This window comes from Cebus imitator, unplaced genomic scaffold (genome assembly GCF_001604975.1).
Source record: "Cebus imitator isolate Cc_AM_T3 unplaced genomic scaffold, Cebus_imitator-1.0 Scaffold70, whole genome shotgun sequence".
In the NCBI taxonomy this organism is placed as follows: domain Eukaryota; kingdom Metazoa; phylum Chordata; class Mammalia; order Primates; family Cebidae; genus Cebus; species Cebus imitator.
The window spans coordinates 2,748,978-2,773,011 of NW_016107385.1; the positions used below are offsets into that span (position 1 = coordinate 2,748,978).

Here is a 24,034-nt window from a genome sequence, read left to right on the forward strand (position 1 = left end):
AGCTCCCAAGATATTTTTTTCCCCAGCACACTTCATTTCAGGGGCACTCCACTCCCCTGCCCCCCATTTCCTACCTATAGAGTAGAGACCAGGGTTAAGCACCAACACTGGGACGATGTTCTTTAATAGGAGTAGGAAGGAGGAAAAATAAATAAACCTCATAAATTCAGGAAAGCAAATGATGCTGACCTTCTCTGAGCCTGGGAGGGGTGCCTGCTAGGACCTGCCAGCCCCCAGGCCTAGGAAGAAGGGTGAGCCAGGTTCAGGGTGGGAGAGCACCCAAGAGGCCACTGCCCCTAGTGACTCAGCCGAGCAACGTGGAGGCAGCTTTTCCATTTGAGCCTTCTATCCCAGAGGGGAGGGGAGGGCCGTCAGCCAGGGATGCTGGGAGTGGCCGTCCCCAGGGAGCTGTGAGGTAGTGCCAGGCTCTGCCTCAAGGAGCTGACAAGGCCAACTCAGGCCAGGCCTGATGGGGCCTGGAAGCCCGGCAGAGCTGCTGACATTGGGGCAGGAGGGTTTGGGGCTAGAGCGGAGGTTGCAGGTGGGTGGGTGCAACCCTACAGGTGAGGAAACTGAGCCTAGAGTAGGGTACGGCTGGGTGCTCACTAGGAAAGGCAGAGTGGGGCCAGGATCCCACTTTCTGCCTCCCAGTCCATAGTCTTTTGCCCTCAACAAATATATGACACTTATCTAGAGATGGGGGGTAGGAAGTCAGCTTGAGAAGACCTCTAGGCCCCAGAGAGGTCCTGCCCTGAGGGTGCCTGGGTCCTGTCTCCGCCTCGGGCCTGGCTGTTGAGGAGGGGGCTGTAGCATCCAAGGCAGGCAGCCGCAGGTTCCCACAGCCTCAGAAGGCTGGGGCTCCTTTCTCCTGGGGGGGAGGGGATAGAGCCACATCCCAGAGAAGGGGCTGAACATCCTTGCTGAATGTCCAGTGGGATGGGGGCATCAGAGGCGGCTCTCTTGGGCATCTGCCTTTGCTACAAGTGGGTCCTGCTCACACAGTTCTCTGGGGGACTCGCGGGCCGTCTCAGACTTGTCTTTGGCCTCCGAGGGGAAGCGGGTCCTGAGGCAGGACCTCACTGACTCCTTCGCCTCTGCCTCCAGACCCTTCATCCTGGCCTCGTACTCTGCCAGTGCCTCCTTCTGGAACTGTGGAAACAGCAAGGACCCCTGCCTGGCTCAGGAGAGGCCCCCTGTCCACCCTCACTCCCTGGACAGTGGGAAAAGGAGATGTCCAATATCCTTGTTCATAGTTCCCAGGAGATGGGGGTGAGAGGCAGGGTGGGGGAGTGGTGGAGCCCATGAGAGGCCTCTCAAGAAAGGGGATGCCAACCAGGCAGAGGTCTGCAGAGCTGCCTCATTTGAAAGGGCCTCAGGACCCCATAATGAAGGATGATGGTCCCCTTCCCCTACCCTGACTGGCAGCTCCCTGGGGCAGGGCCCATTTACACCCCAGAGCCCATTCAGGTCTGCAGGGTCCCCAGTGGTGACCCTGTTACCTGCTTTTCCATCTCCCGTATCTGTTCCAGACAGGCCGCCTGCTTCTCCTCCAGCTTCTCCTGGTGCCTCTCCAAGCTCTCCGTCATCTGGGTGGGAGTGGATGGCAGGGAATCAGGACAGCAAAGACAGGCAAGCTGGGTCGGAATCCAGCTGTAATCCCAGCTAACTAGTTGTAAGACGTCGGGCAAATTCTTTAACAGGTAGGTGGTTTAAAAAATTTGTAAGATAAGGATAGCAGCACCTGTCTCACTGGACTATAAGACTACAAGAGACAGCTCGTGCGAGGCATCTGGCAGAGTGCCTGGCACAGGTCAGGACCCAGGAGGTGGGAGCTCTGTTCTGTAGTTAATGATCCCCAGGCGAGCTTCAGGTCCATTCTCTCTTCCAACTCCTTGGCACCTCAGGAAGTCTCACTCCGTCTTCATCCCCCAATCCTCACCGATCCCAGCCTCCCCTGGCCCTGATATGGGCCAGTTAGCACATATCATTTCCATACATGGGAGCTGGCTGGTGACAGACCGCTTCATGCTGGTACCCCAGAACCCCAGGATGTCCTCTTCCATCCCAGCAGCATGGACAGCACTGGACAGTGCATCTCCTAAGGGTAAAGTCAGGGCCTGGGGCCATCCCTTCCCACCCTGAAGAGTGTGTGTGTGTACGTGTGTGTGTTTAGGAAGGACAGAGCCCTTACACACCTGCTTGATCACCCGCACTACTTCCTGGATGTGGGAGTTGTTAATCTCTCTCTTCAACCTGTTGGTGTAATTGGAGTTTTAGAAAAGGGAGAAAACCCCTAGGGAGAGCTGGGTAAGATGAAATCTCCGCAGGGTGTAGGCAAATGAGATATCCAACATAGGGCAGGAACCAGCTGGGAGCAGGCACGGGGACCCAAGGAATATGTCGGGGCCACTGGGAGTCCTGGGACCTCTGAGGGAACCATTTCCCCAGCAAAACATACTGTCCTTCAAGGCTTCCATGGGAAGCCCGTGCAGGAAACAGTGCCACCACAATGGACAGGCTGTGGTCCCAAGACCTCAGCTCCTTCCCTGCAAGCTTGGCTGCCTCCAGGGCTCTGCTTATATACTGTTGGCCTCCATGTTTTGCCTAAGGAGGACACTCTCTGATCAAAGGTAACAGAGGACAGAGGTGGGATCAGCTTTTTGGAGAGCCAGGGGACAGGTGCATCTTTGGGAAGTCAGTCAGGATCCACTTGTAGAGAGGCCCCTTTCCACCTGAAGTGGGGTCTGCCCAGCCCTGGGCCTCCCCTCCAGGGCTCACCTCTCCTGGGCCATCTTGTCTGTGGTGGTTTTGGTCATGGCCTGGATCTGCTCCAGTCTCTTGGTCTCCAGCTTTTTCTTCATCTCTTTGGTGTCGCTGCAGAAAGACAGGAATGAAGAGGCTGTTTCCTGTGCCTCGAGCCCTTGCTGGGAGGCGAGGCAGGCGAGGGAGGGTCGTACATCTCCGACGTCTCCTTCAGGGCCTTCAGCTCTGCCACCTGTTTCTCTCTGGCCAGCTCCATCATTTTGGAGATTTGCTGCGGGGAGAGGAAGTAGCGGCTTGGCAAGTGGTCCTTTGTTGTGCAGACGGAGTTGGGGGGGTTGGTTGGTGGGGTGGATGGGGTTGTCGCTCTGCCCGTCCCAGACACCTCGGCCACTTGCTGCTCCTTGCGCTTCAGAACGCACTCGTACTGCTCCTCGCCCAGCCGCAGCAGCTCCAGCTCCAGCCTGTCCTTCAGCTCCCGCACCCGCGCCTCCACGCCCTCAGGGCCCTTGGCCGGTGCAGCTCTGGTGCTCTCCCCGCAGGGCAGGCTCCTGGGGAGGAGGCCACGTGGGGACAGGGCCTACGATCCTCCGCCGCCAGCTCTGCGGAGGGCCGGGTGCCGCCACGGCCCTTACCTCTTCTTGTGAGAGCCCTTGCCCGGGCCGAGCTTGCAGGCCCTGCCACCACCCGTGCCCGGCGGCCCCAGCTCGGCCAGCTGCGCCGCGCCCCGCTGCAGCAGCTCCTCCCAACGCCGCGTGCCGCGCCGCTCCAACTCCTGCAGCTCCTTCTCGTGCCGCCGCTGCAGCTTCACGACGCCCTTCAGCTCCCGGAGCTCCTCCAGGCTGGCAGTCCGCGGCTCTGCGGAGGCCGGGGTGAGGCGCGCCACCGAGCAGGCCTCCCTGCCCGTCTAACCCCAGGGAGCCCCGGACCAGCCCCAGGCTCATCCCAGAGATCGCCGGGCTCAGCAGGCCTTACCCGCAGCTGCTTTCATGGCCTCCTCCCTGGCCCCGACCCTGGCTGCTGCAAACGCCACAGGCTGGGCTGGCAGGTGTTTTGGGGGCCCCCTTGGCTCCGTTCGCCTCCCCCACCGCGCCCCTCGGGAGTCGCAGTTGTGCACCCTGCCCCTCACTTTCCCAGCACTGAGGCACTGAGGTTTCAGACACAGCCCTTCCCTCCCCAGGTGAGAGTTTTTAAAGGGAAGTGCCTATGGGTGCAGAGATGGAGGTCCTCCCAGTAGGTGTACAGACCGAAGCTCATACCTGCTGACCCATTGCTCGTTGGGGCCAACGCCCCATTGACCTGGCTGGCAACTGGACTCGCCAGCGGGAAGCGCTTCTGTGTAGGGGTGTAGGGACAGCAGGTTAGGAAGGTGGCTCAACAGCCCTCTCTCCCCGAGTCCGGGTCCTGCCTGAATCCTTTCCCACAGATAGGCCCAAGCTCTGGCGAGCCCCTGGCAGCAGTGCAGGCAACACAGACCTCAGGCAGACCTCCCATGGCCTCCTCGAGCTTCACGGACTTCTTGTCATGGGCATTGAAGAACTTGATGGGATTGGCGAGGGCCACAGTGAGATCTGGGTGGGTGCACAGGACATTACAATGTGGTGCATATGGAGATGGGCTTTTAAGCCTCCCCTGTCCTCACCCATTCCAGGATGCCCCAACTGGATCCCACCCTGCTCTGGAGGCTGGCTTGATGAAGAGGAAGGGGGAACAGACAGCCTGGGGCTCCCGGCACACCCTGGGCTCCTACCTGCCCAGGCACCAGGTACGTAGTCCTTCATCTCCAGATAGACGAAGAGTGCAGGCATAGTCAGGGGCATGTTGCTCTCGCTGCGCAAGCACAGGTGGTGGTACCCTGTCGGACAGCAGGGGGTGGGTGGTAGGCCGGAGCCTGCTCCTACCAGCGCCGCTCACACACACTGGCTGTGTGACTTCAGCCAGGTTACTTTAACTCTCTGAGACTTTCCTCATCTGTGAAGAGGGGCTAAGTGTCTACCCGTATGGTTAGTGAGAGGATGAAGTGAGAATGTGTTATAAGCCCTCAGCACATTTTAAATGCCCATAAGTGTCAGCTACTTGAGAAACTGCCCCAGGTGTTTCAGAAAATTACAGCAATTCTGTTAGGTGGGCAGAGTTCCCGCCTCTGTCAGGTTCCTGGAGAGGTACTGTGCCTGCCCTACTCCTTACAATGTGAGGGCTTAGGTAAAGCCTCACTCCAGGCCCCCTCCCAGAAGCTGCCCCACCCTGTGCCCAGGCTCCTGCTGCTGATCTTGGAACAGTGAAGAAGGTCCCCTCTCCTTACCAGAATTTAGGGCATTGATGGGGATGATACGGTGTCCAAGAAACTTGTTGCCTTCCTCCATCACAGCCACCCTGAGAGAGGCCAGCTCAGGCATCAAGATCTGGGGAGCGTTGGGGATATGACAGGCTGGGAGGGGAGAGAGGAGCCAAGCTGCCCGCTTCCCTGGCTCCGGAAGTCTCAGCATCAGTGTGAGAACATGGAGTCACCAGATTTGGTGAGGACAGACAGAGGGCACACTCTAGGCCAAATACAAAGACATCCCTGTAGCTCATGCTGTGGCTGGTTCCATACACAGGAGGAGGGTTGGATATGCAGCCCAGGGCTGAGGGGACCTGGTGCAGACAGCCCTTGGCAGCTTTGCCAGTGGGTATCCACTGGGGCAAAAGACCCCCATGATCCCGTGGGACCCTCAACCCTGGGTTCACATTTCTGCCTGTAATCCTCACATGCACACGTGCGCACGCACGCACACACACACACACACTTACACACACACACACACACAGACATACTCTGCCTACCAAGTAAACTTCTGTAAACTTGGGTTTTGCACTCTTGAAACAGGAGGGCCCAGAAGGGTTGGGAAGAGGAGGAGGAAGGTCAAGGAGCTGCCTTGTTTAACTTCCTCTTGTCTGTAAGTAGAGGCCAAGAACTAGACAGACTGCTGTGCCCTGCCCTAGCCCTACCTTCTCAAAGACAAAGGGCGCCTCCTTCCAGACAGGATTGATGGAGTTGGTACTGGGTGACAGCTTAGTTCGATAGCGCCTCTTGGGGTCCCCAGGAAGGCCAAACAGTTCCACTTCCACATAGGTGCGCACACTGCGTTCTGACAGGAACTGCCCGGAGATTACCTGGGGGTAGAGGTCCAGGGGAGCCAGCATCAAATTCCCCACCCAGGCTCTTCCGCAAGCATCTGGGGCCCCTGGCTCCCTAGAGCTGAAGCATTCATTCTTGGGTGTTATGAAAAACCCCATTCAGCTCTGGCCACGGGTAGAGGCTGTGTAGCCCACGGGTTACAGCTAAGCTCTGAGGACCAGGGTGCTTCCAGCATGAAGGGAAGAGGCGGGCCTGTCACCTCCCTCCCCAGCCAAGGAGGGAACAACGCCTTCCCCCAGGACCTGGGGCTCTGGCTGCCCCGCTCTGCCCACTCTTCCTCCCCTCCCCCACCGCAGCCTCAGCCCTTCCCATTGGTTTCCATGGGGACCAAGTGGCAGCCTCCAGTGCTGAGGAGGAGGCAGTTTCCAAGGCAACTTGCTACTGCAGGAACTGGCTGGGGCTGAAATTTCCAGGATATTGGGGAGGGGGTTGGGAGTGGAGGGAGGAGTGGGCTCCTGTGCCCTTCTACTCAAGACCTCAGCCGCCCAGCCATGTGTCTGCCCCAGGGCCTTGCCGTGATGGAAAGGGTGGTGGCCACCACCACGTCGATGCGGTCCACTGAGAAGGGGTTGAACTGCTTGTCCGGCCGGCGCATGAACTCGTGCTTGAGGAGGTAGCCACTCTGCCCGTTGAACTCAAACACTGCCATGTTCTGCTGCATGGGCAAGTCTGGAGGAACAAGGACACTCAGGGAGGAAGGCCCAGCCCTGGGGCTATGCTCAGTCTCCATTTCCTCCGTTCCCAGCCTTTGCTGTCTGGCGAATGGGGGTGGTTGGGTGGACTCTGAGGATGAGGGCTTCTCCTGCCCCAGTCTGCTTCCTTGGGGTGTCTCCTCTCTCAGGCAGGGTCCACAGCTGGAGGCACCAGGGAGCAAAGCCACAACCAGGCCAAGTGCCTGTGGTGGGAGCTGGGGCAGCTGGGGCAGGCGGCCCACAGACACCTGGGTGGAGCGGCCGGAACCCACGCTGGCACCTGGCATCTTCCCATGTATCACGTATGTGCAGGCACATAGGCACGGCTGATGCATTTCTACCCCCACATGCTCACACACCTGGGCATGCCCCCAGAGTCTACACAAACAGCAGGACTCCCCAGTCTGTTCCAGAGACCCCTCAGGGATGTAAAGGTGGGGGGCACAGGGACCAGGGAAGGATTCTTAGGGGCCTGAGGTGCCCTCACCCATCGTCTGGAAGTTGAGGGCAACCATCTGGCATCCGGCATTCCAGAACATCTGGGGCATGTAGTTGGAGGAGTCCATGCGGGTTCCCTTGGGGTAGATGCGGCTCATCTGGCGCTTGTTGTAGCTGTCCCTGAGTATAGGACCCCGGCCCAAGGCCACATGCATCAGGAGGACCTAACACCTACCCTGGGGGCCCTGTCCCCAGGCCTTCCCCTAGCTCCCCACCCCAGCCAGGGACCCTGGCCACTGAAGACTCAAGGATACTCCACAAACTGCACTGAGGCCTTGGACAGCAGGTCATATGCCTTGAGCTCTGTGAAGGACGAGATGACATAACTTCGGTTCTTTTCTGTATAGAGGAGAAAGGGAGGGGAGGAGTCCCATCAGGCAGCCCCTTCCCTCAGCCTTGGCCTCCCCTTTGGGACAGCTCCCTCTGGCATAGAGATGACTCCAACCCAGCATTTCCACTGAGGTCTGAGGTTTAGGGGCCAACCTCTGAGAGAAATGTATGGATCGCAGTGCCTGCTGGGGGTGAGGGGTGTTCTCCGTATGCATGCACAGGAGTGTGGTGTGTGCCATGCATGTGGAGAGTAAGGCCCACATGCCATAGATGGGCACAGAGGGCATGGGGAGCATGCCAAGCTGAGCCCAGGAGGTCAGTAACATGCTATGCACACATGAAATGTGAACACATGCTTTGGGAGTGAGGTGTGCAAGCTATGGCTGAACGCATCCGAAGAGAGGGGCACACTACGGGTAGTACACACCATGAGTGTGCCCAGGTGGGGATGCAGGCTGTGGGTTCAGGAATGAGAAGTCAGTGCTACAGAAATCCAACTGTGCACAGAGGAAACAGAGGTGCTCGTGTATGGGATGTGCACAGATGGTGAGAGGAACGTAGTGTGCTTGTGTCCAGACAAGATAAGGGTAAATAGCCAGGGTATGCACAAAACGGGGAGGGTGCGAGGTGGGGGTGCTCTGGTGGCTTTCTCTGCCTCCACTCCCTCTCAGGAAGTCTCATGTCCCAGGACCAGGGCTTCTGGGAGCCACAGAGACTGCAGGCAGCCTCAGGAGCCCCAGCCCATCCTGGCCAAGGTGACCTGTCATAATGACCAGCCTGTCACCAACATACTCCAGAGCATTCTGTTTGATGCCAAGTTCCTCACTAGAGAAACTGGGAGCCACTGCCACTTAAGCAAGCCCTTTGTCTGACTCCATGGCTGGGTATTTATAGGCAAGGCCCAAGTCCAAAGAAGGGGGAGATCCTCCTCCTCTTACTAACCCATCAAGCGGTTCGGTCTCGACACAGCCTTCTCCCGAGGCTAGCCTGACCTCCACTCACCACCACCACCCGTGCTAACTTACGGGCAGAGAACTCAAAGGAGATGAACTTGGTGGGCTGAATGTAATTGACTAGGCTGGACATCTCTTCATAAGCCGTCACCTCCAGGCCTGCTGTACCCTAAGGACAGGGGAGGGCAAACAGGAGGATGGTGCAGAGCCCAGGAATGTGGCCCAAGCCCCCCACTTAGGGGGTTCTGTGGTGGAGGATGACAAGGGGGCCTCAGAGCTACCCACACACACCTCATCCGACTGCATCTTCTTCATCTCTTCTTCATCCAAGCTTCCCGACTCCTCCTCCTCTTCCTCTTCTACCTCCTCCTCCTCCAGCTCAGTCCCTTCCTCGCCAGCCCACACTGCCACACACAGCTCTGTCAGCACTGGCTCCTGTGTGGCTGCTCCAGGTCCAGCCCCTCTCCTGTTCCAGATGCTCCCACTAACCCCACCACAGTCCTCCCAGACTCACCTGTGCCCTCGCCTGCAGGGGCACTGGGTGGGCTGCTGCCCTCAGCCTCCCCACCAGGCTCCTTACTGGAGGAGGTAGGGCCAGAAAACTGGTTCTTCTTGTTCTTGATGAGGATCTTGCCTCTGAGATCCTCAGGGCTGGGCAGGGGGATGCCTGGTTTTAGCTATGGAGTAGAGAGCAAGTCAGCACCATCTCATCTTCACGGCGTGGCCTGAGCTCCGTAACACCAAGCATGCTCCCCCTGTACTCCCCACTCCTCTTGACCCGCCTCTCACTACTTCTCCTCATCCCCATTCTCACCCACATAAATCCGGCTTATCCCTTGTGGTAAATAGACCCATCGGACACTTGTAGTAGCTGTCCCTGAGTATAGGACCCTGGCCCAAGGCCATCTGTACCAGGAGGATCTAACAGCCTACCCTGGGGGCCCTGTCCATCACTTCCTCCAGGAAGCCTTCCCTGATCCCCAAAGACCAGATCAGAACTCCCCAGGTGCTCCCATAACAACCACTGGGTTGTAACGGCTGGTTACTTATCTGTCTCCTCACTAGAGGGTAACACACCTGAGGGCAGGGACTGTGTCTTTGTCACTAGCATACCTCAAAGCCCAGTACAGTGCCAGACACATGGTAGGTGACAGGATCCCAGATCCATATCCAACCAAGTGAACCCCAGCATCCTCTGGCAGTGTCTCCCTCCCTAACCTGGTGCCCACCCTGCCTCAGGTCCCCAGGCCCCAGGCCCAAATGTCCCACAGTGAAATCCACTCACTGGGAACTTTTCCAGGGGCTCTGTGAGCAGCATGTCCCCAAAGATCGTCCGGCAGTACTCGGCCATCTTAGCCTGCTGGCGGGGTCTGCAGGGAGCAAAAGTGGGGATGGGGTTCAGCTGCTCAACCCCAACCTGATTATCCATCCTTTGTGCCCTTGATGACCCAGATCAGGGACCCAGGAGGTCAGGGAGGCAAGAACTCAAGCAGGAGAACGTGGGGCCTTAGGGAGATTGTACTAAGACATGGGAGAAGCTGTAGGCAGTGGCTAGAGGCTGGGGCAGTTGGGGGCCGGACAGTTGCAGACAGGAGTGACAATGTGTGAGAATGTGGCTGAATGGGCCTGGATACGCACGAATCCACATGGTTCTCAAACGACAGGATGATGGGATAGGGGGAGGTCTTAAAGGCACTTTCTGCAATAGCCTCAATTGCTTCCTGGAGGAGAAGGGGACTCCATGAACAGAAGGTCAGCATTCTGACTGCCTGTTCCGTGATGGCACTTCTCTCCTCAGCCCAGTTTCAATACACACATATAACTGGATGGCCACCATTGGCCCCCAATCCCTTCTGGTCCCCACACTGGTCCGAGGCCTTCCAGCCATTCCTCCTCTCTAGCTTCACCTTCCCACCCCTCAAATCTTCTGGCCCAGAACGCTTCCCTACTGCCACTGCCGCCAGCCTCTGCACCCTGGGTCTCACCTTGAAGAAGATGTCTGTGGTCATGGTGAAGCCATGGGTGATAATGGGCTCCTCGTCAGGGGGTTTCCCCTTCCAGCAGTCTAGCTCCACACAACGGCAGCCAGACAGCAGCACTTGGCGGTACATCTCAGCCGAGGAGAGGCCTGAGAACTGGCCGGCTGAGCAGGAGGATGGGGAGGAAGTGAGGGCATCATCCACAGGTGGCCCAACTCGCCCCCACCCCACTCCATCACGGTCTGTGTTATTGTCAGGGCCAGCAGCATGTGGGCAACGCCTGCAAAAGCAGAGGTCAGCACCGAGGTTATCAGGGCCCACCTGTCAGGTAGGTGTTGTGGGAGGAGTTGATGAAGTAATGATTGAGTGGCTGTGCCATGTCGTGGTGGAGCAGCAGCTTGTCGTGGGCCAGCACACTGTTCTCTGGCCCACAGAGAAACCAGACCATGCCCTCAGGTGACAGCTGGCCTGGGACGGGAGATAGCTGTCAGGGTTGCAGCCCTGCTGCCCAGGCAGGACAGGACCACAGGGGACGAGGGCTTCCCTCAGTCCTCACCCCTCTGCACATTGATGCCGCTGGGCTCATACTTGTCGATGAGACCCTGCACCTGGTCAGGCCGTGCTGGTGGGAATAGCAGGGAGTTAAGCCGGGAGTCCCGCTGTTTCTGGTTGATGAATTTGGTCAGGTGCTCCTTTGTCATGTAGGGTTTCGCCTTAGCATGGCTGCAGACCAGAGAGGAGAGCACAGGTCCATATTCCTTGGGCCTGGAGGCTTATACAACCCCCTTGTCCAGTGAAGCCTCCTGATTCCCGGCATGGCAGGTGGGAGGAGAGGATTGTTAGCCACCACCCTTCTCCCATGACCAGCACAACCCAAGACACTCACTAAGAAGTGAAGATCTCATCTATTTCTGGCCGAGGACACAGGCTCATGAGGAAACTCTTGTAGACAGTTTCTGGGAAGTCCTCAGGATTGATGGCGTCATTCTGGGGGAATAATCACCTTATTGCCCCTGCCCTCATCTTCTCAGAGCTAAGAACCGCAAACTCGGCCCAGTCTGGTCAAGAGGACCTGGTCAGAAGGCAGGCTCAAGGCAGGCAGAAGAGCTTCAAGGACACCGGAGCACCCACTTCTCAAGGCTCTGGTTGCTGAGCAGAGAGCATGCTTAGCTGGTTTGCTCTGACCCTGATTTTGTACAGTGGCTAGTCCATCGGTTGGGGCAGGATCAGAACTAAGTGACCAGAATGAGGTAGTAAAGAGGTCAGAAGAAGTGGTGCTGCTTGCTAGGGTGGTGGGCTGTCTTTTTTAAGTGGAGGACAAATTTTCAAAAAGAAGCAATTTGAATATAAACATATATGCACCTAACAACAGAGCCCCATAATACAAGAAGCAAAAACTGATAGAACTGAAAAGAGGACAATCCAACGATAAAACGTGGAGACACCAGAAGCACAGGGACAAAGAAAGATTGTCACTTGCATCAGAAAGTGAAAAGATAACCCACAGAATGAGAGAAAATATTTGCAAATCAGATATCTGATAAGAGATAAGTCAACAAAAAGACAACTCAATGGAAAGATGGACAATGGATTTGAAAAGATATTTCTCCGAAGAAGATATGTAAGTGACCAATAAACGCACAAAAAGGTGCTCGATATCATTAGCAATTAGAGAAATGCAAATCAAAACCACAATGAGATACCAGTCCCACTAGGACAGCTAAAATAAAAGGCAATCACAAGTGTTAAGGGGATGTGGTAAAATTAAAACCCCATCCCACACAGCACTTTGGGAGGCTGAGACAGGTGGATCACCTGAGGTCACGAGTTCAAGACCACCCTGGCCAACATGGTGAAACCCCATCTCTTCTAAAAATACAAAAATTAGCCCAATGTGGTGGTGCATTCCTGTAATCCCAGCTACTTGGGAGGCTGAGGCAGGAGAATCACTTGAACCTGGGAGGCAGAGGTTGCAGTGAGCCGAGATTGCACCACTGCACTCCAGCCTGGGCAACAGAGCAAGACTCTGTCTCATAAGTAAATAAATAAATCCCCATACGATACTGTGACTTTAGAAAACAGTTTGGCAGTTTCTCAAAATGTTAAATATAGTGTGACCACATGATCCAACAATTCCACCCCTGGTGGAAGAGAATTGAAAACATGTTTACACAAAATCATGTACATGAATATTCATAACCAAAAAGTGCAAAAAAACCAAACATCTACCAACTGATGAATAGATGAAAAAAATGTGGTATATCCATACAATGGAACATTATTAGGTGATAAAAAGGAATGAAGTACTAATACATGCTACAACATGGACAAACCTTGAAAACATTCTGACACATGCATGGGCCTGACATCAAAGAGCACATATTTATGATTTCATTTACTTTACCACCAGAATAGGCAAATCTATAGAAATAAAAACAGAAAGTACATTCATGGTATTCAGGGATTCTGCACCTTTGCCTTACTTCCCCCCCCTCAAAAACCATTAGATGTCTTTCAGGATCACATTGGAAGGCTGACATCAGTCTTAGTTTGGAGCAGAGGGTCTGTGCAGGAGAGTCTAACTGGATCTACCTGAACCTACTGCTGCCTCTGGAGCTGTAGCTCCAAGCAAAGCTGGGTCAGTAGCCTCGACTGAGACACAAAGAAAGCAGATAGATAAGGAGGACTTAGCTAAGGTGGGAGCTCAGGCGGCAGGAGAAAGGGAGGGTGGACATGTGCTGGGAGCAGCAGGAGCCCATTCCTATCCCGCCCCAACCCCACACTTGGATCCCTGTGACTGATGGCATCAAGGAGTCACCAACTCTGCAGAGCTGTGACGGGGGTAAATGCTCCTTCTGGGATTCATGTGGGCAGGTGATCAATGGGGGTCTTAGTTTTATTTATAGTGTTCCCAATTCTTACCAGGAGAAAATACTTCCTGGGGTACAGGTTGGGACCCACACAAGAGCACTGGCCAAGCAGGGACAGGGGCTGAGAACGGCTCCCATGGCCAGACTTGAACCCTGGCTCAGGGTCATATCAGCCCAGAGGGCTCCTTTTTGTAATTCACATAAGGTGCCTCATGGGGTGACCCTGCTTACAACTTGTAATCAAAAATTAATTAGTTAACTAAAAGGAAAAAAATGCTTTTCTGTACTGAGCAGAAGTCTGCATCTTGGCAGCTTCCACCTTTGGTTCAGTTCCTCTCCCCGCACACCCCACAGACTTCCAGATCCCGGCAGACTGCCACCTGCCACTGCCGACCTTATCTCGCCCCTCCAGGCTGAAAACATTCACGCTCAGCTCCCATTCCCAAGACTAGACTGAGAATGCACGCCGTTTCTGCTGCCTGCCCTTAACACAGTCCATCAACCACAGCCCAGCACCCCCACCACCCAGAGTAGGGAGTACAGACAAACTGCTTAGATCCCAGTGTCTCAACCCCTTGCCCTGGCTCCACCTTCGTGCTCAGCATCAGTAACCAGCAGCTCCAGGGTTGATCGGCTCTCTAGGCTCTTGGCTGGGGCTGTGATGTCATCTCTGCTCCCCCACCCTCCATTCCCGGTCAAGTTGCTTTCTGGTGGGGACAAGAATACTGGGGGATGGGCGGGGGTGCAGATCCACTCACCTTGCCTTTGGGGAGGTGGCAGGCACTGAGAGCAGCTTCCACCCGCTTGCGGTCAGCAGGAAACATCTGGAAAAAGCTGAAGGGGCAGAGAAAGGCACCAGGCAGAGAGAGGAGTCAGGCCTGGAGAAGAAAGGCTTTTGGAGCCCCTGGAAGCAGGGGGAGGGGCTGGGGGCTCACTTCTTCACAGGAATCTTCCCTTCAGAGCTGAGCTGCATCTTGAGCTTCACGAGGCTGGGGGGGCAGAAAGCAGCCCGTCAAGGCCTGGGGCTGGCACACTCACACCAGGGCTCAGACCTTGCAGGAGGCACTTACATCTTGTCCAGGAAGGTGCTACGGGGGGCGTTGGCAGTTAGTGGATGCTTGACTAAGGCCAGTACGTCCTCCGCCCAGACCTGCAGGACCACAGAGAGCAGAGGTCAGGCCCTGAGCACCCCTGCGCAGGCCTGTGTCTCTCAGGAAGTCCAGGCTATCCCAGGGGCCCAGACCAGGCCCCGTGCTCCCAGGCACACCTTGCCCACATTCTCCTTGTAGGAAACGAAGTTGTGGAAGGTGAGGTCCACCATGTCTGGGCCGGACACCACCGTGAGGGCCTTCAGCAGGAAGTTGTTGTCAGGAAAGTCCATGTTGAAGACGTCCCGGAGCTTCTGGCTCTGCAGCACGTGGTGACATGGTGAGGATGGAGGTGTGCTCCCTCCCTGCCCAGCATGGCTCTCCCTGGCCCTCCCCTCAGCCACTTGGGCAGAATCCCATTCCCATCCCAGAACCACAGGCCTTAGCATCTTCCTGTCCCTGACTCCAGCAGCTGGGGTGGGACAGAGAGGCCCTGAGAAAAGGTGAGCCAAGGTGGCGGAGTGGGGCCTGGGAGGCCTATGTGTGTTGGCTGCCACTTTTGTTTGAAGATGGATTCTTAGCTCCCAGTCTCAGGGAATCCTGCTTCCCACCAATCCCTTCTTCCAATTTTCCTACCAGCATTAGGCAAACATAGGCAAAAATAGTCCAGGGGTGGGGGTGTAAGTCACCCCCTCCCAGACAAGCTGGGATACTTTAGGGGCAGGAGCTGACCCCTCCTCCGAGATCCTCGCCATCTCAGCTCACTGGGGCCAGTTCTGAAGCTCAGAGCCCAGGCAAGCCTGGGAACAGCCACTCCCCTTCCGTGGCTTTGGGCCAGGGTCCTTGCTGCCCAGCCCAGGAACCATTCCCCATTCTCCAGAAGTCAGGCTTCCCACCCCAACAGGGACACCTGCCCTTGGCCCATGGAGCTAGTAGCTGTGCTTGAGCCTGGGCATCTTGCCCACCTACCTTGGGCATCTTGGCAAACTTCCCAAAGCGGGTGTCCCGGATGCTGGTGATATCCAGAAACTCCATTTCCTGGGGGTGGGGGGGGTCCCGGTGGGAGCAAAGAAAGGATATGGGACAAAAAGTCCAGGTCAAGAATGAGCAACAGGGAGAAGGGAGCTTCCACACCCTTCAAATCTTGGCCAACACCTCTGTCTAGATGCCAGGGCTGCCCAGGGCCACCTGGACCCCCCCTTCCCTTCCTTTTTTTTTTTTTTTTTTTTTTTGAGACGGAGTTTCACTCTTGTTACCCAGGCTGGAGTGCAATGGCGCGATCTTGGCTCACCGCAACGTCCGCCTCCTGGGTGCAAGCAATTCTCCTGCCTCAGCCTCCTTAGTAGCTGGGATTACAGGCACGTGCCACCATGCCCAGCTAATTTTTTGTATTTTTTTAGTAGAGACGGGGTTTCACCGTGTTGACCAGGATGGTCTCGATCTCTTGACCTCGTGATCCACCCGCCTCGGCCTCCCAAAGTGCTGGGATTACAGGCTTGAGCCACCGTGCCCGGCCCCCCCTTCCCTTCCTATGGCCTGGGTTCTCTCTATTCATGGGCATCCTCCTCCCTTCCCCTCTTTCCATTCCTCCCTGGCACAGGAGCTGGGGCCTGCAGTGTCTCCTCTAGCATCCTGGACCCTCCCCAGCTTCCCTTTCCCTTCCTCCCACCCAAAGGCTGGGGCCTCTCATCTCTCAGAGCCCCAAGCCAACCCACAGCCACAGGCAGAGTATCAGTCTTCAGCAGCGACACTCTTTCCTGTCTCTCTCTCTCTCCCCAAAGGATGCTAAGGATGGAACATTCAGGTAGACATAGGTTGGAATAACCGAATCCTCCTTTCCAGAGCAAACAGCCCCTGCCCACAGGAGAGCCCCTGGAGCCACCCTTCCAGGCCCTTCTGTACTCCCCAGCATCCATGCCTCCACCTTGGTGCTGCCAGGAGGCAGCCCGGCCTCAGTGGATGAGCAGGAGTCCAGAGCCATGGTACACAGGGGCTTTCTCACCTTACTTTGATATGTCCAGTATAAGTAGTAGCCCTTAGGATCCACACGGAGGATAACTGGAGAGGCAACTGTAGTTTCCTGCAGAGAGAAGGAGCCAGAGCTCTGTTCTGAGACCTCAGCCCAAGCCTCCCTGTCCAGGCCAGGGGTTTCAGGGCTCATTATCTTCCCAGGAGGTGCCCATCCCAGTAAATCTGAAGCCATTTCCCTTTGTTGTCTAGAGCTAAGCACTGGGAGAGAGAGGATTGGGGATGCCATTTCTGGAAGAGGTTTTCCCCTCTAAAGCCCAAATAGATGTTTTCCCTCTAGACCCCAAACAGGACCTTGGCCCCTACCTCACTTCATAGAGACAGACTCCCTACTACCACCCAGGAGAGCTTGGCACAGCGAGAGCCAAGAGCCCAAACCCCTGCACCAGCACCCAAGACCCTGCACAGTCCAGATGCAGCCTAACCTCCCATGTGCCCCTTCTTCCCTCCATGAACACCTCTTACCCTGTCCGTTCGGCTGTCCCACTCCAAGCCTAAGTGCCCAAACCTCCTCTGCTTGAAATAACTTCAAGGACATCCTGAGCCCTCCCCGCTTCTGAAAAGCCTTCCTGAAACATGATGTAGTAACTGGGGGATGCGGGTCACAGACCTAGAAGCCCACCCAGGAAATCCCTAGGGACTCGCGGACTGCAGGACAACAAGCCTATGCTGGACCATGAGCTTGGTGCTGGGCCCTTGAACATGGTGTTTGCTGAATGAGCAAATGAATGAATGAATGAGTGAGTGAGTGAGTGAGTGAGTGAGTGAATAAGTCTAAAGTCCTGTTCCGCTCGCTCACTGAGCACATAGGCTGCCTTTTATTTTAATGGTCTTTGTATGTGTATATAACAAGATACTAAAATTAAGGTTTTCAGCAAGGCACGATAGTTGCTGCATAAAAAACAGACCAAATGCAGCATTTACAGAGTAAACGATCCAAAAAATGTTCTCAGATCGGGATGTTTAGAGTACAGGGGAAAGCGAAGATTTTGTGGGAAAGCCAATTTTGAGAAAGCTGTGTTGAGAGCTCCATTCCCTTACCTCCCCGGCGGAGAGCTGGAGTGCCTGATCCCCCACCTTAAGCCTAGTGAGGGGTTTCAACTCTACTTGGAGAGCTTTTGTGATTTTTTTTAAATTTTACTTAAGTTCTGGGATACATGTGCAGAACGTGCAGGTTTATTACATAGGTGTACACGTGCCATGTGGTTTATTGCACGTATCAACCTGTCATCTAGGTTTTAAGCCCCACATGCATTAGGTATTTGTCCTAATGCTCTCCCTCCTCTTGCTCCCCACCCTGAAACAGGCCCCAGTGATCCTTGAAGTTGTGGGCATAACAGACAGAGGTCGAACTCCTGCCCAGGAGACCGAGTGGGCTACAGCGGGCTAACTGTGTGAGGCAGAGCAGGCGGTACTGGCATGTTGGACCAGCCTGCACCCTTGGGACGGTGGATGCCTAAGTATTTGCTGGGGTCCAGGGCGGGCCCATGGGAGAATGGGGGCAAAGGGCCTAAAGCTGAAGATGTGGTTGTGAGTGACACCTAAAATAGAAATGCTGGGGGACTTCAAGCAAGAGATTCTCAGTTGAGGGGGTAGGTCTCCCAAGAATCCTCAAAAATGTCCTCCAGAGAAAGAATAAGTTTTAAGCTTCTTCCAGGATCAGACAGCATGAGCCAATTTATGATAGCATCTATTTAAATAGAACTTGGTTACCCCTTCCCAGCTCCCTTCCTGCAGCTCATCCCTAGAGGGGCCTTGAGCAGGACCAGCAGGGAATCCCACCAAAGTCCTTTCCATGGGGCCTGCCGCCTACCTGAAACCATTGCTAGAAGGGGGGAGGGTAGATGTCAATGTGAATAAAGGTTGGAGTTTTGATTACAGCCAGTTTCTGACATCAGACTGGGTTTTGTGATGAAAAGTGAGGCACTGGGCTGTGCTACCCAAGAGTAAATGTAACGTCTTGTGACCTGGCAGTTTCTTTCCATGGCCAGGAGGAAAGCTTCTCCTACCCAATATATTGTAAAGGGGCCATGAGAGATGAAATAAAGTTGGGAATTACATGGAATTTACATCCTGTGCATTCTGCTTAAGCACAACACACCCATGCCATCCACTAACTGTGCTGAAAGCAGAGCCCCCTCTCGCAGAAGCATGGGCCCTGTGGCTAGGCTTGGGTCATTCCTGCTTGTGCAGGTCGGGATCCAGGGAACATCCAATGCCCTACATTGGAGAGGGGAAGGGAACAGCCAGATACACAGGTGCCAGCTTAGTAAGAAGGACAAACAGTCCCCCCTCGGCACTGTCCCCCACTCCACTGCCACCCTGTGACCCTCTGCCCAGTCAGGTTACACACTGCCCAGAGGAACTGAGAAAGGCCACTTCGCTTTTCATTCTGAGCCACTTCCCTCATTCCACAGGCTCCTGAGGCATGTCACCTCCATGCCACTGCCATGCCGCTAACCCCACATCACTCCTAGGAAAGCAGGAAGCATCTCACCACAGGGCCCCAACCCATAGTCATGGGCAGCGAGATACCCCAGCCTAGCCCAACCCCGAAGGGCCTAGACCCAGACCCCCTCATCCCAACACCCATCAGTTGGACTAGCCAGGGCTAAGGGCCATCTTCCCTCCCTGACCGAGCCTTCATTTCCCTTCCTGGGACCGGCCAGCACTCGAACTCTCAGACTGGGCCAGCCCAGCAGCCTCCCCTCCCTGGAGGATCTCCATACTGTTCTCCCCAGCCTAAGAGAATCCCTGGCCTAAGGTAACATTTTCAGGGGCCAGGAGAACCAGAGGCTGGGAGCAGCCCGTGTAGGAAGGAACAGACACGGCAGAGACAGAGCTGCAGGGTGCAACAGTGCCTTCCCCTTCCCAGAGGACACGGAGCAATGCTGAGCCCAGCAAGCGGGAGCAGAAGTCAATCAGTTCCTTCTCAGCCCCCTGGGAACAGAAGCCTCTTAGGTCCAGGGGCCTTTTGTGGCTGCTCCCACAGCAGCTCAGGGGAGAGCATGGCTTCCCCAGATGGGACAGTGCCCAGTGGATGGAGTGGAGGACCTGGGTCGCCAGAGCAAGAGAAAGGCTTCTGTGCTAGGAGCAGCGACAGGCTCACTTCTCCTCACCCTGCCTTAGCTCTGGGACACACTTTCCTCCTGTTCTCTTGGAGTTTTGGAGGAAAAGAAATGCAGACCCAAATAAACTACCTCCAGTGACCACCCAGGCAGCCCACCCACTTCTCACACCTAGACACCAAGGCTTCAGCCAGGGACACACACCCTTAACCCCAGGTTTGTTTATCCAGGCAGCTGTGTCAGCCACCTGGCCAAGCCACACAGGCGCCTGGGTCCTAGGAGACATAAACCAATCCTCCCACCCCAGCAAAGCCCCCTAGCAGCCTGGCTCCCACCACCCAGTGCCCCAAGTGCCCCAGCAGCTGAGGCCCCTGCCCCACTTACATCATCCCATTTGATGAAGCGCTCCCCCTGGCTCAGATAAGCCTTCACCTTGGGGGGCAGCAGGACAGGATTCAGCAGAGACATGGTGCCAAGCGTTCCTCTTTCGAGAGGCTGGGCAGACACAGGCAGGCAGAAGAAGGGCAGGAAGGAGGCCAGCCAGGAGGAGAGCCAAGCTGGGCTCACATGGCACCCGTCCCTGAGCTGCTCCAGAAGTCTAGGTGCTCTTATAGCCCCTGGGGTGGCTGGGGCTGAGCTCTAGCCAGAGGCCCATCTGCCTTGTAAATCAGCCTCTTCCCACCCGCCCTGCCTGCCGTGGGGGCCTGTGGTCTCTGCTTCTGGCCAAGGAGGCCGGCTCCTCTTCTGGAAGCCCCCGCCCCCACCCCCACCCTGTGCCTCTCAGCACTTCCTGCTCAAAGCTTCCTTCTCTGCGCTGCTCACAGCCAAGAGGTGGTCATGAGGCCCTGGCGCCTTGGAGCCAGGACCTCTCGGTCGGTCCCTGCGGTGGTCCCTGATCAGATTTGGCGCAGGAGTGCTGGAGGTGGACAACGTGGAGACCTGGAGACCCAGTGGGGAGACTGCTGCCCAGGCCTGGACTGAGGGCAGGGCACAGGGAGCTCACTAGGAGAAAGGACCTCCTTAGGGGCAGGAACCAGAGCAGAGGGGTCTGACCTCAGAGGCAGGGACCACTGCAGAGGAGGGGGTCAGGTGGGGACAGGGCCCGGCTGGAATGGTGTGTTTTGAATAAGCAAAGTTTACTGAACACCCGGCTCCTCTTTCTCAATGCTTCCTCGCCATGAAAATGAGGTGCACGTGAGGCAAGGCAATCACTCCGCTCACCCACTTCGCCAGACTCCTACCTCTGGGCCTCGGGGACTAACTGGGGCCTGGGCCCCCACTGAGCAGCCCAGCTCTGCAGAGCCCTGAGCAGCCCCCGCCCCTGCCCTGGCCTCCACCGCACTCTCCTCCAGGCGCCTGCCTCTGCTCTGCACCCCAGGGTGCGGTGGGGCTGATGCAGAGGGATGGCTGCTCTGGCTGGTGAGGCTCAGCCTCAGCTGCTCAGGTGCATGACCCACGTTCTGTCCGGGGCCCAGGGAGTTCGGCACCAGCCCAGCTCAGCCCAGCCCACTTCCTCTTGCCTAATCTGCTCCTCTTATCACTTCTCTTAGAGCAGCTGGGGAGGCGGGGAGCTCTACCCATGACTTCCTTCCCTTCTGGTGCCTGGCTTTCTGCCCTGGGTCCCCCCATGGGGCTGTGGATACCCCCTGACAACAGTTAGACCCTCACCCAGGCCCTAGAATTGCCTCTGCTGGAGGTCTGGTCCAGGGCAGGATGGAAGGAGGGTGAGGGAGGACACTCTTCATGGGGAATTAAGACAATGAGCTGCCCAGTGGAGGCTGGAGCTAAGGGGATTCCCAGCACAGAAATAATCTGCAGAAGAGCAATTCTAGGGCCAGGGGGATGGAGCAGGGCCTGACCAAGCTCAGAAACAGCTCCGAGGACTCTTCCTCCTCCCCTCCCCCAGCCCTCAGGGTCTCTCATCTCTCCTGTCTTCCTCCCTCCAGCCCAGGGCCCCCCCTGGGGGCTCCTCTGGTAGCCCATGCAGTTCTGGGTCCCTCCCTGGGATCAGGTTCCCTCGATGTCTGTTTGAATGGATTTTGCAAGGGAAATCCCTGTCCCTTCCCAAAGCCCCTGCACCTGTCACCTGCGGCTGCCCTGGTCCTGGCACCCAAGTCCCTCCCTTTCATCTGTCCTGTAGCCATCAGCCCCCTCTCCACTTTGGGCCTAGAGAGACCAGTCTATTCCTCCCCCTCAGCCTGAGGAGAAAAGAGACGGGCTCCTCTCCTCATTTCAGGAGGTCCTCTGGTCCTTTCCATCTCCAGCTCCAAATCCACAGAACAAAGCCTTGCCCATCTTTACTCAGTGATGACACTGCCTGCACTGTTCTTGGGACCCCAATTGTAGCTTCAGTGGAGGCATGTACTCTCCTGCTCACATCCTGACCTCCTGCAAAGCTAGCTCTAAAAATGTAGAAAATCCAGGCAGCCAGGAGAACCAAAAATTTTCGTCAAAGAGGGCTTTTTTCTTTTAAAGATACATTTAGGTTTTAAAATGTGTATTGACAAAGAAAACTGTTATGTAAACAATAGTAGAGCAGATATGGAGAAGATCAGGGAAGTCACACGAATGCCCTGTTTGTGAAATGTGGCCTTGGGCATCTTGGCTGAGCTGGGTAGAGGGCACCCCCTGCAGTGGGCCAGTCTCACCCCCAGGGCGGGCAGTGGAAGGACAAGGATGCCCCCTGCTGGGTGCACTCAAAGCATGCATGTCCTGGAAGTTGCTAGTGGGTCTGTCATTTGTGACTCAAGGGACACCCATGTTGGAGAGTTTGGCAGGTGGGAGCCTTGGGCCGTAGAATGTGGTAAGAACTTATATTCAACCAAGTGCTGCCTCCCACAAGGGACATGCCTGTGACCTGGAGCCCAGCACATATGTCTCAAGTTCACTGGTTCACTTGGCGGTGTTGTGTGGGGACCCCATGCACTGGTTTCCCAGTTTGCTGATCAGAGTTTGGTGGCAGAAGTTGAACTCAGACCTTCAGGTGCCACAGCTACCAGGCAAATGAGAGAATCAGACTAGGTTGGTTTCTTATCTGATGCCGTGACTGATGAAGCTGTGGGTTTCAGGAGCATGGAATCCTGTTGTGCATCTTGGCCAAGGGCTGGCTCTCTTTTGGAAGGATGATGGCTCTTCTGGTGTCTGCTTTCCAGTCTAGAAAACGGAGTCATACTCACCACTCTAGGAACCCAGCCACTTACTAGATGGTTTGTCTTGTGATACTTAACCATCCTGGGCCTCAACCTTCTCATCTGTAAAATGGGGATATTAATGCCTCATGGGGATGTTGCAAGGATTAAAGAATGTAATGAATGGTACTTAATACGGTGCCTACACATGAGCTCAATAGTACTATCGTTATCATTATAAGTTATCATTGTTATTTTATTATTACTTATTAGCAGATGCTGGCAGGAAAAATGGCAGTTTCGTATTCCTTCTTCCTCAGTTCTTTCCACACATGTCTTCACTGACCTCTTTGGATTTTTCTTCCAGCAGTTTGTGCAGATCAGGGGCTGGACCCACCTTTGCAGGGCAGACTGAGTTAGGGTTGCTCCTCACTGTGAACTTGAAGCAAGCTGTCCCCAAGTGGCCTGAATTCATGGAGTGATGAGCACAGGGGCTCTGACCATGGGCTAGTGCCAGTCTCCCACCAGCTTCATGCCACCACAGGCCCCAGGGTCGATGAGGCACAGGTTAGAGTGCTGAGCTGCCCAGCTGTACATCCAGCTGTGGCCCCAGCTTCAGCCACCCTCTGCGTATTGAGAGCTAAGCAGAAGTGGAGGCATGGGCAAGGCTGAGTAGCCAACACTGATCCCTTAGGGAGGAGAGAGGCAATCAAGGTTCCTGTGGACTCCCTGGAGGAAGACGTTGCTTGTCCTCCCATTCCAAGCCCCTCTAGAACCCCAGAAGGAACCATCTGGGACTTAGAAGTGGGAAACAATCACTCCGTGTATGTTTCCCCATGAAGTGCCATTTTGGATCAAATTTACCTGGAGGTATAGTTGAGTGAACTCCTCAAGAAATCCAGAGTTTAGTCCCCACTGGAGCAAAGGTTTGTTCTGTGGTGTTAGCAAGTTACATCAGCTCTTGAATCTGTCAAACTTTTGATCATTTCTAAGATTCCTTACAGCTCTAAAAATCTCTCTCCTTCCACTCAGAAGGGTAATCTTGTCACCTTTCTCTCCTGCCTTTCCTCTGAGAGATGAAAAACCTAGAGATGAGAGCTGTAGGTGGCAGAAGAGGCTTAGGTCTCACCACACTGTGAGATTCTCAATTACTCCTCTGCCTCTGTCAATCTCTTTGTGAAATGGGCCAGTTTTAGTAAGTACAATAGAAATAAATTAGATGATGTCCTTCTCTGGGCAGGCACGGAGCATTGCATATAGGAAATGTCATCAGTATCGATCAATTGCTTCTGTCCTTACTGCTGTCGTGGTCCAAGCTTTTTTTTTTATTTTTAAGAAGTTAAGCCTTGGCCGGGCGCGGTGGCTCACGCCTGTAATCCCAGCACTTTGGGAGGCCGAGGCGGGTGGATCACGAGGTCAAGAGATCGAGACCATCCTGGTCAACATGGTGAAACCCCGTCTC

The 24,034-nt window shown here is 55.4% G+C and overlaps 1 protein-coding gene across 5 annotated transcripts; it reads right to left on the minus strand.

Moving 5' to 3' along the window:
• Positions 1–105: 105 nt before the first annotated feature.
• On the minus strand, positions 106–20,203 carry PLCB2 (phospholipase C beta 2). 5 transcript variants are annotated; one of them, XM_017530936.2, is made up of 32 exons: positions 19,829–20,203; positions 16,351–16,428; positions 15,318–15,386; positions 14,528–14,668; positions 14,331–14,410; positions 14,196–14,249; positions 14,019–14,094; positions 11,277–11,377; positions 10,947–11,113; positions 10,712–10,858; positions 10,397–10,554; positions 10,050–10,132; positions 9,697–9,781; positions 8,926–9,088; positions 8,703–8,815; positions 8,484–8,580; positions 7,383–7,467; positions 7,118–7,242; positions 6,453–6,607; positions 5,749–5,913; positions 5,063–5,162; positions 4,511–4,615; positions 4,237–4,331; positions 4,020–4,095; positions 3,736–3,777; positions 3,396–3,618; positions 3,146–3,311; positions 2,958–3,034; positions 2,779–2,874; positions 2,196–2,253; positions 1,500–1,586; positions 106–1,149 (listed from the first exon to the last, which is right to left on the minus strand). In XM_017530936.2, the coding sequence occupies exons 1-32, from the start codon at positions 19,910–19,912 to the stop codon at positions 946–948; spliced, it is 3,555 nt and encodes a 1,184-aa protein (XP_017386425.1). In that variant the 5' UTR covers positions 19,913–20,203; the 3' UTR covers positions 106–945. The 5 variants fall into 5 exon arrangements, 4 of the variants coding, with proteins under 4 accessions (XP_017386425.1, XP_017386424.1, XP_017386426.1 ...); XM_017530935.2 differs by having other exon boundaries at positions 3,736–3,780; XM_017530937.2 differs by lacking the exon at positions 3,736–3,777.
• Between the last annotated feature and the right edge of the window lie 3,831 nt (positions 20,204–24,034).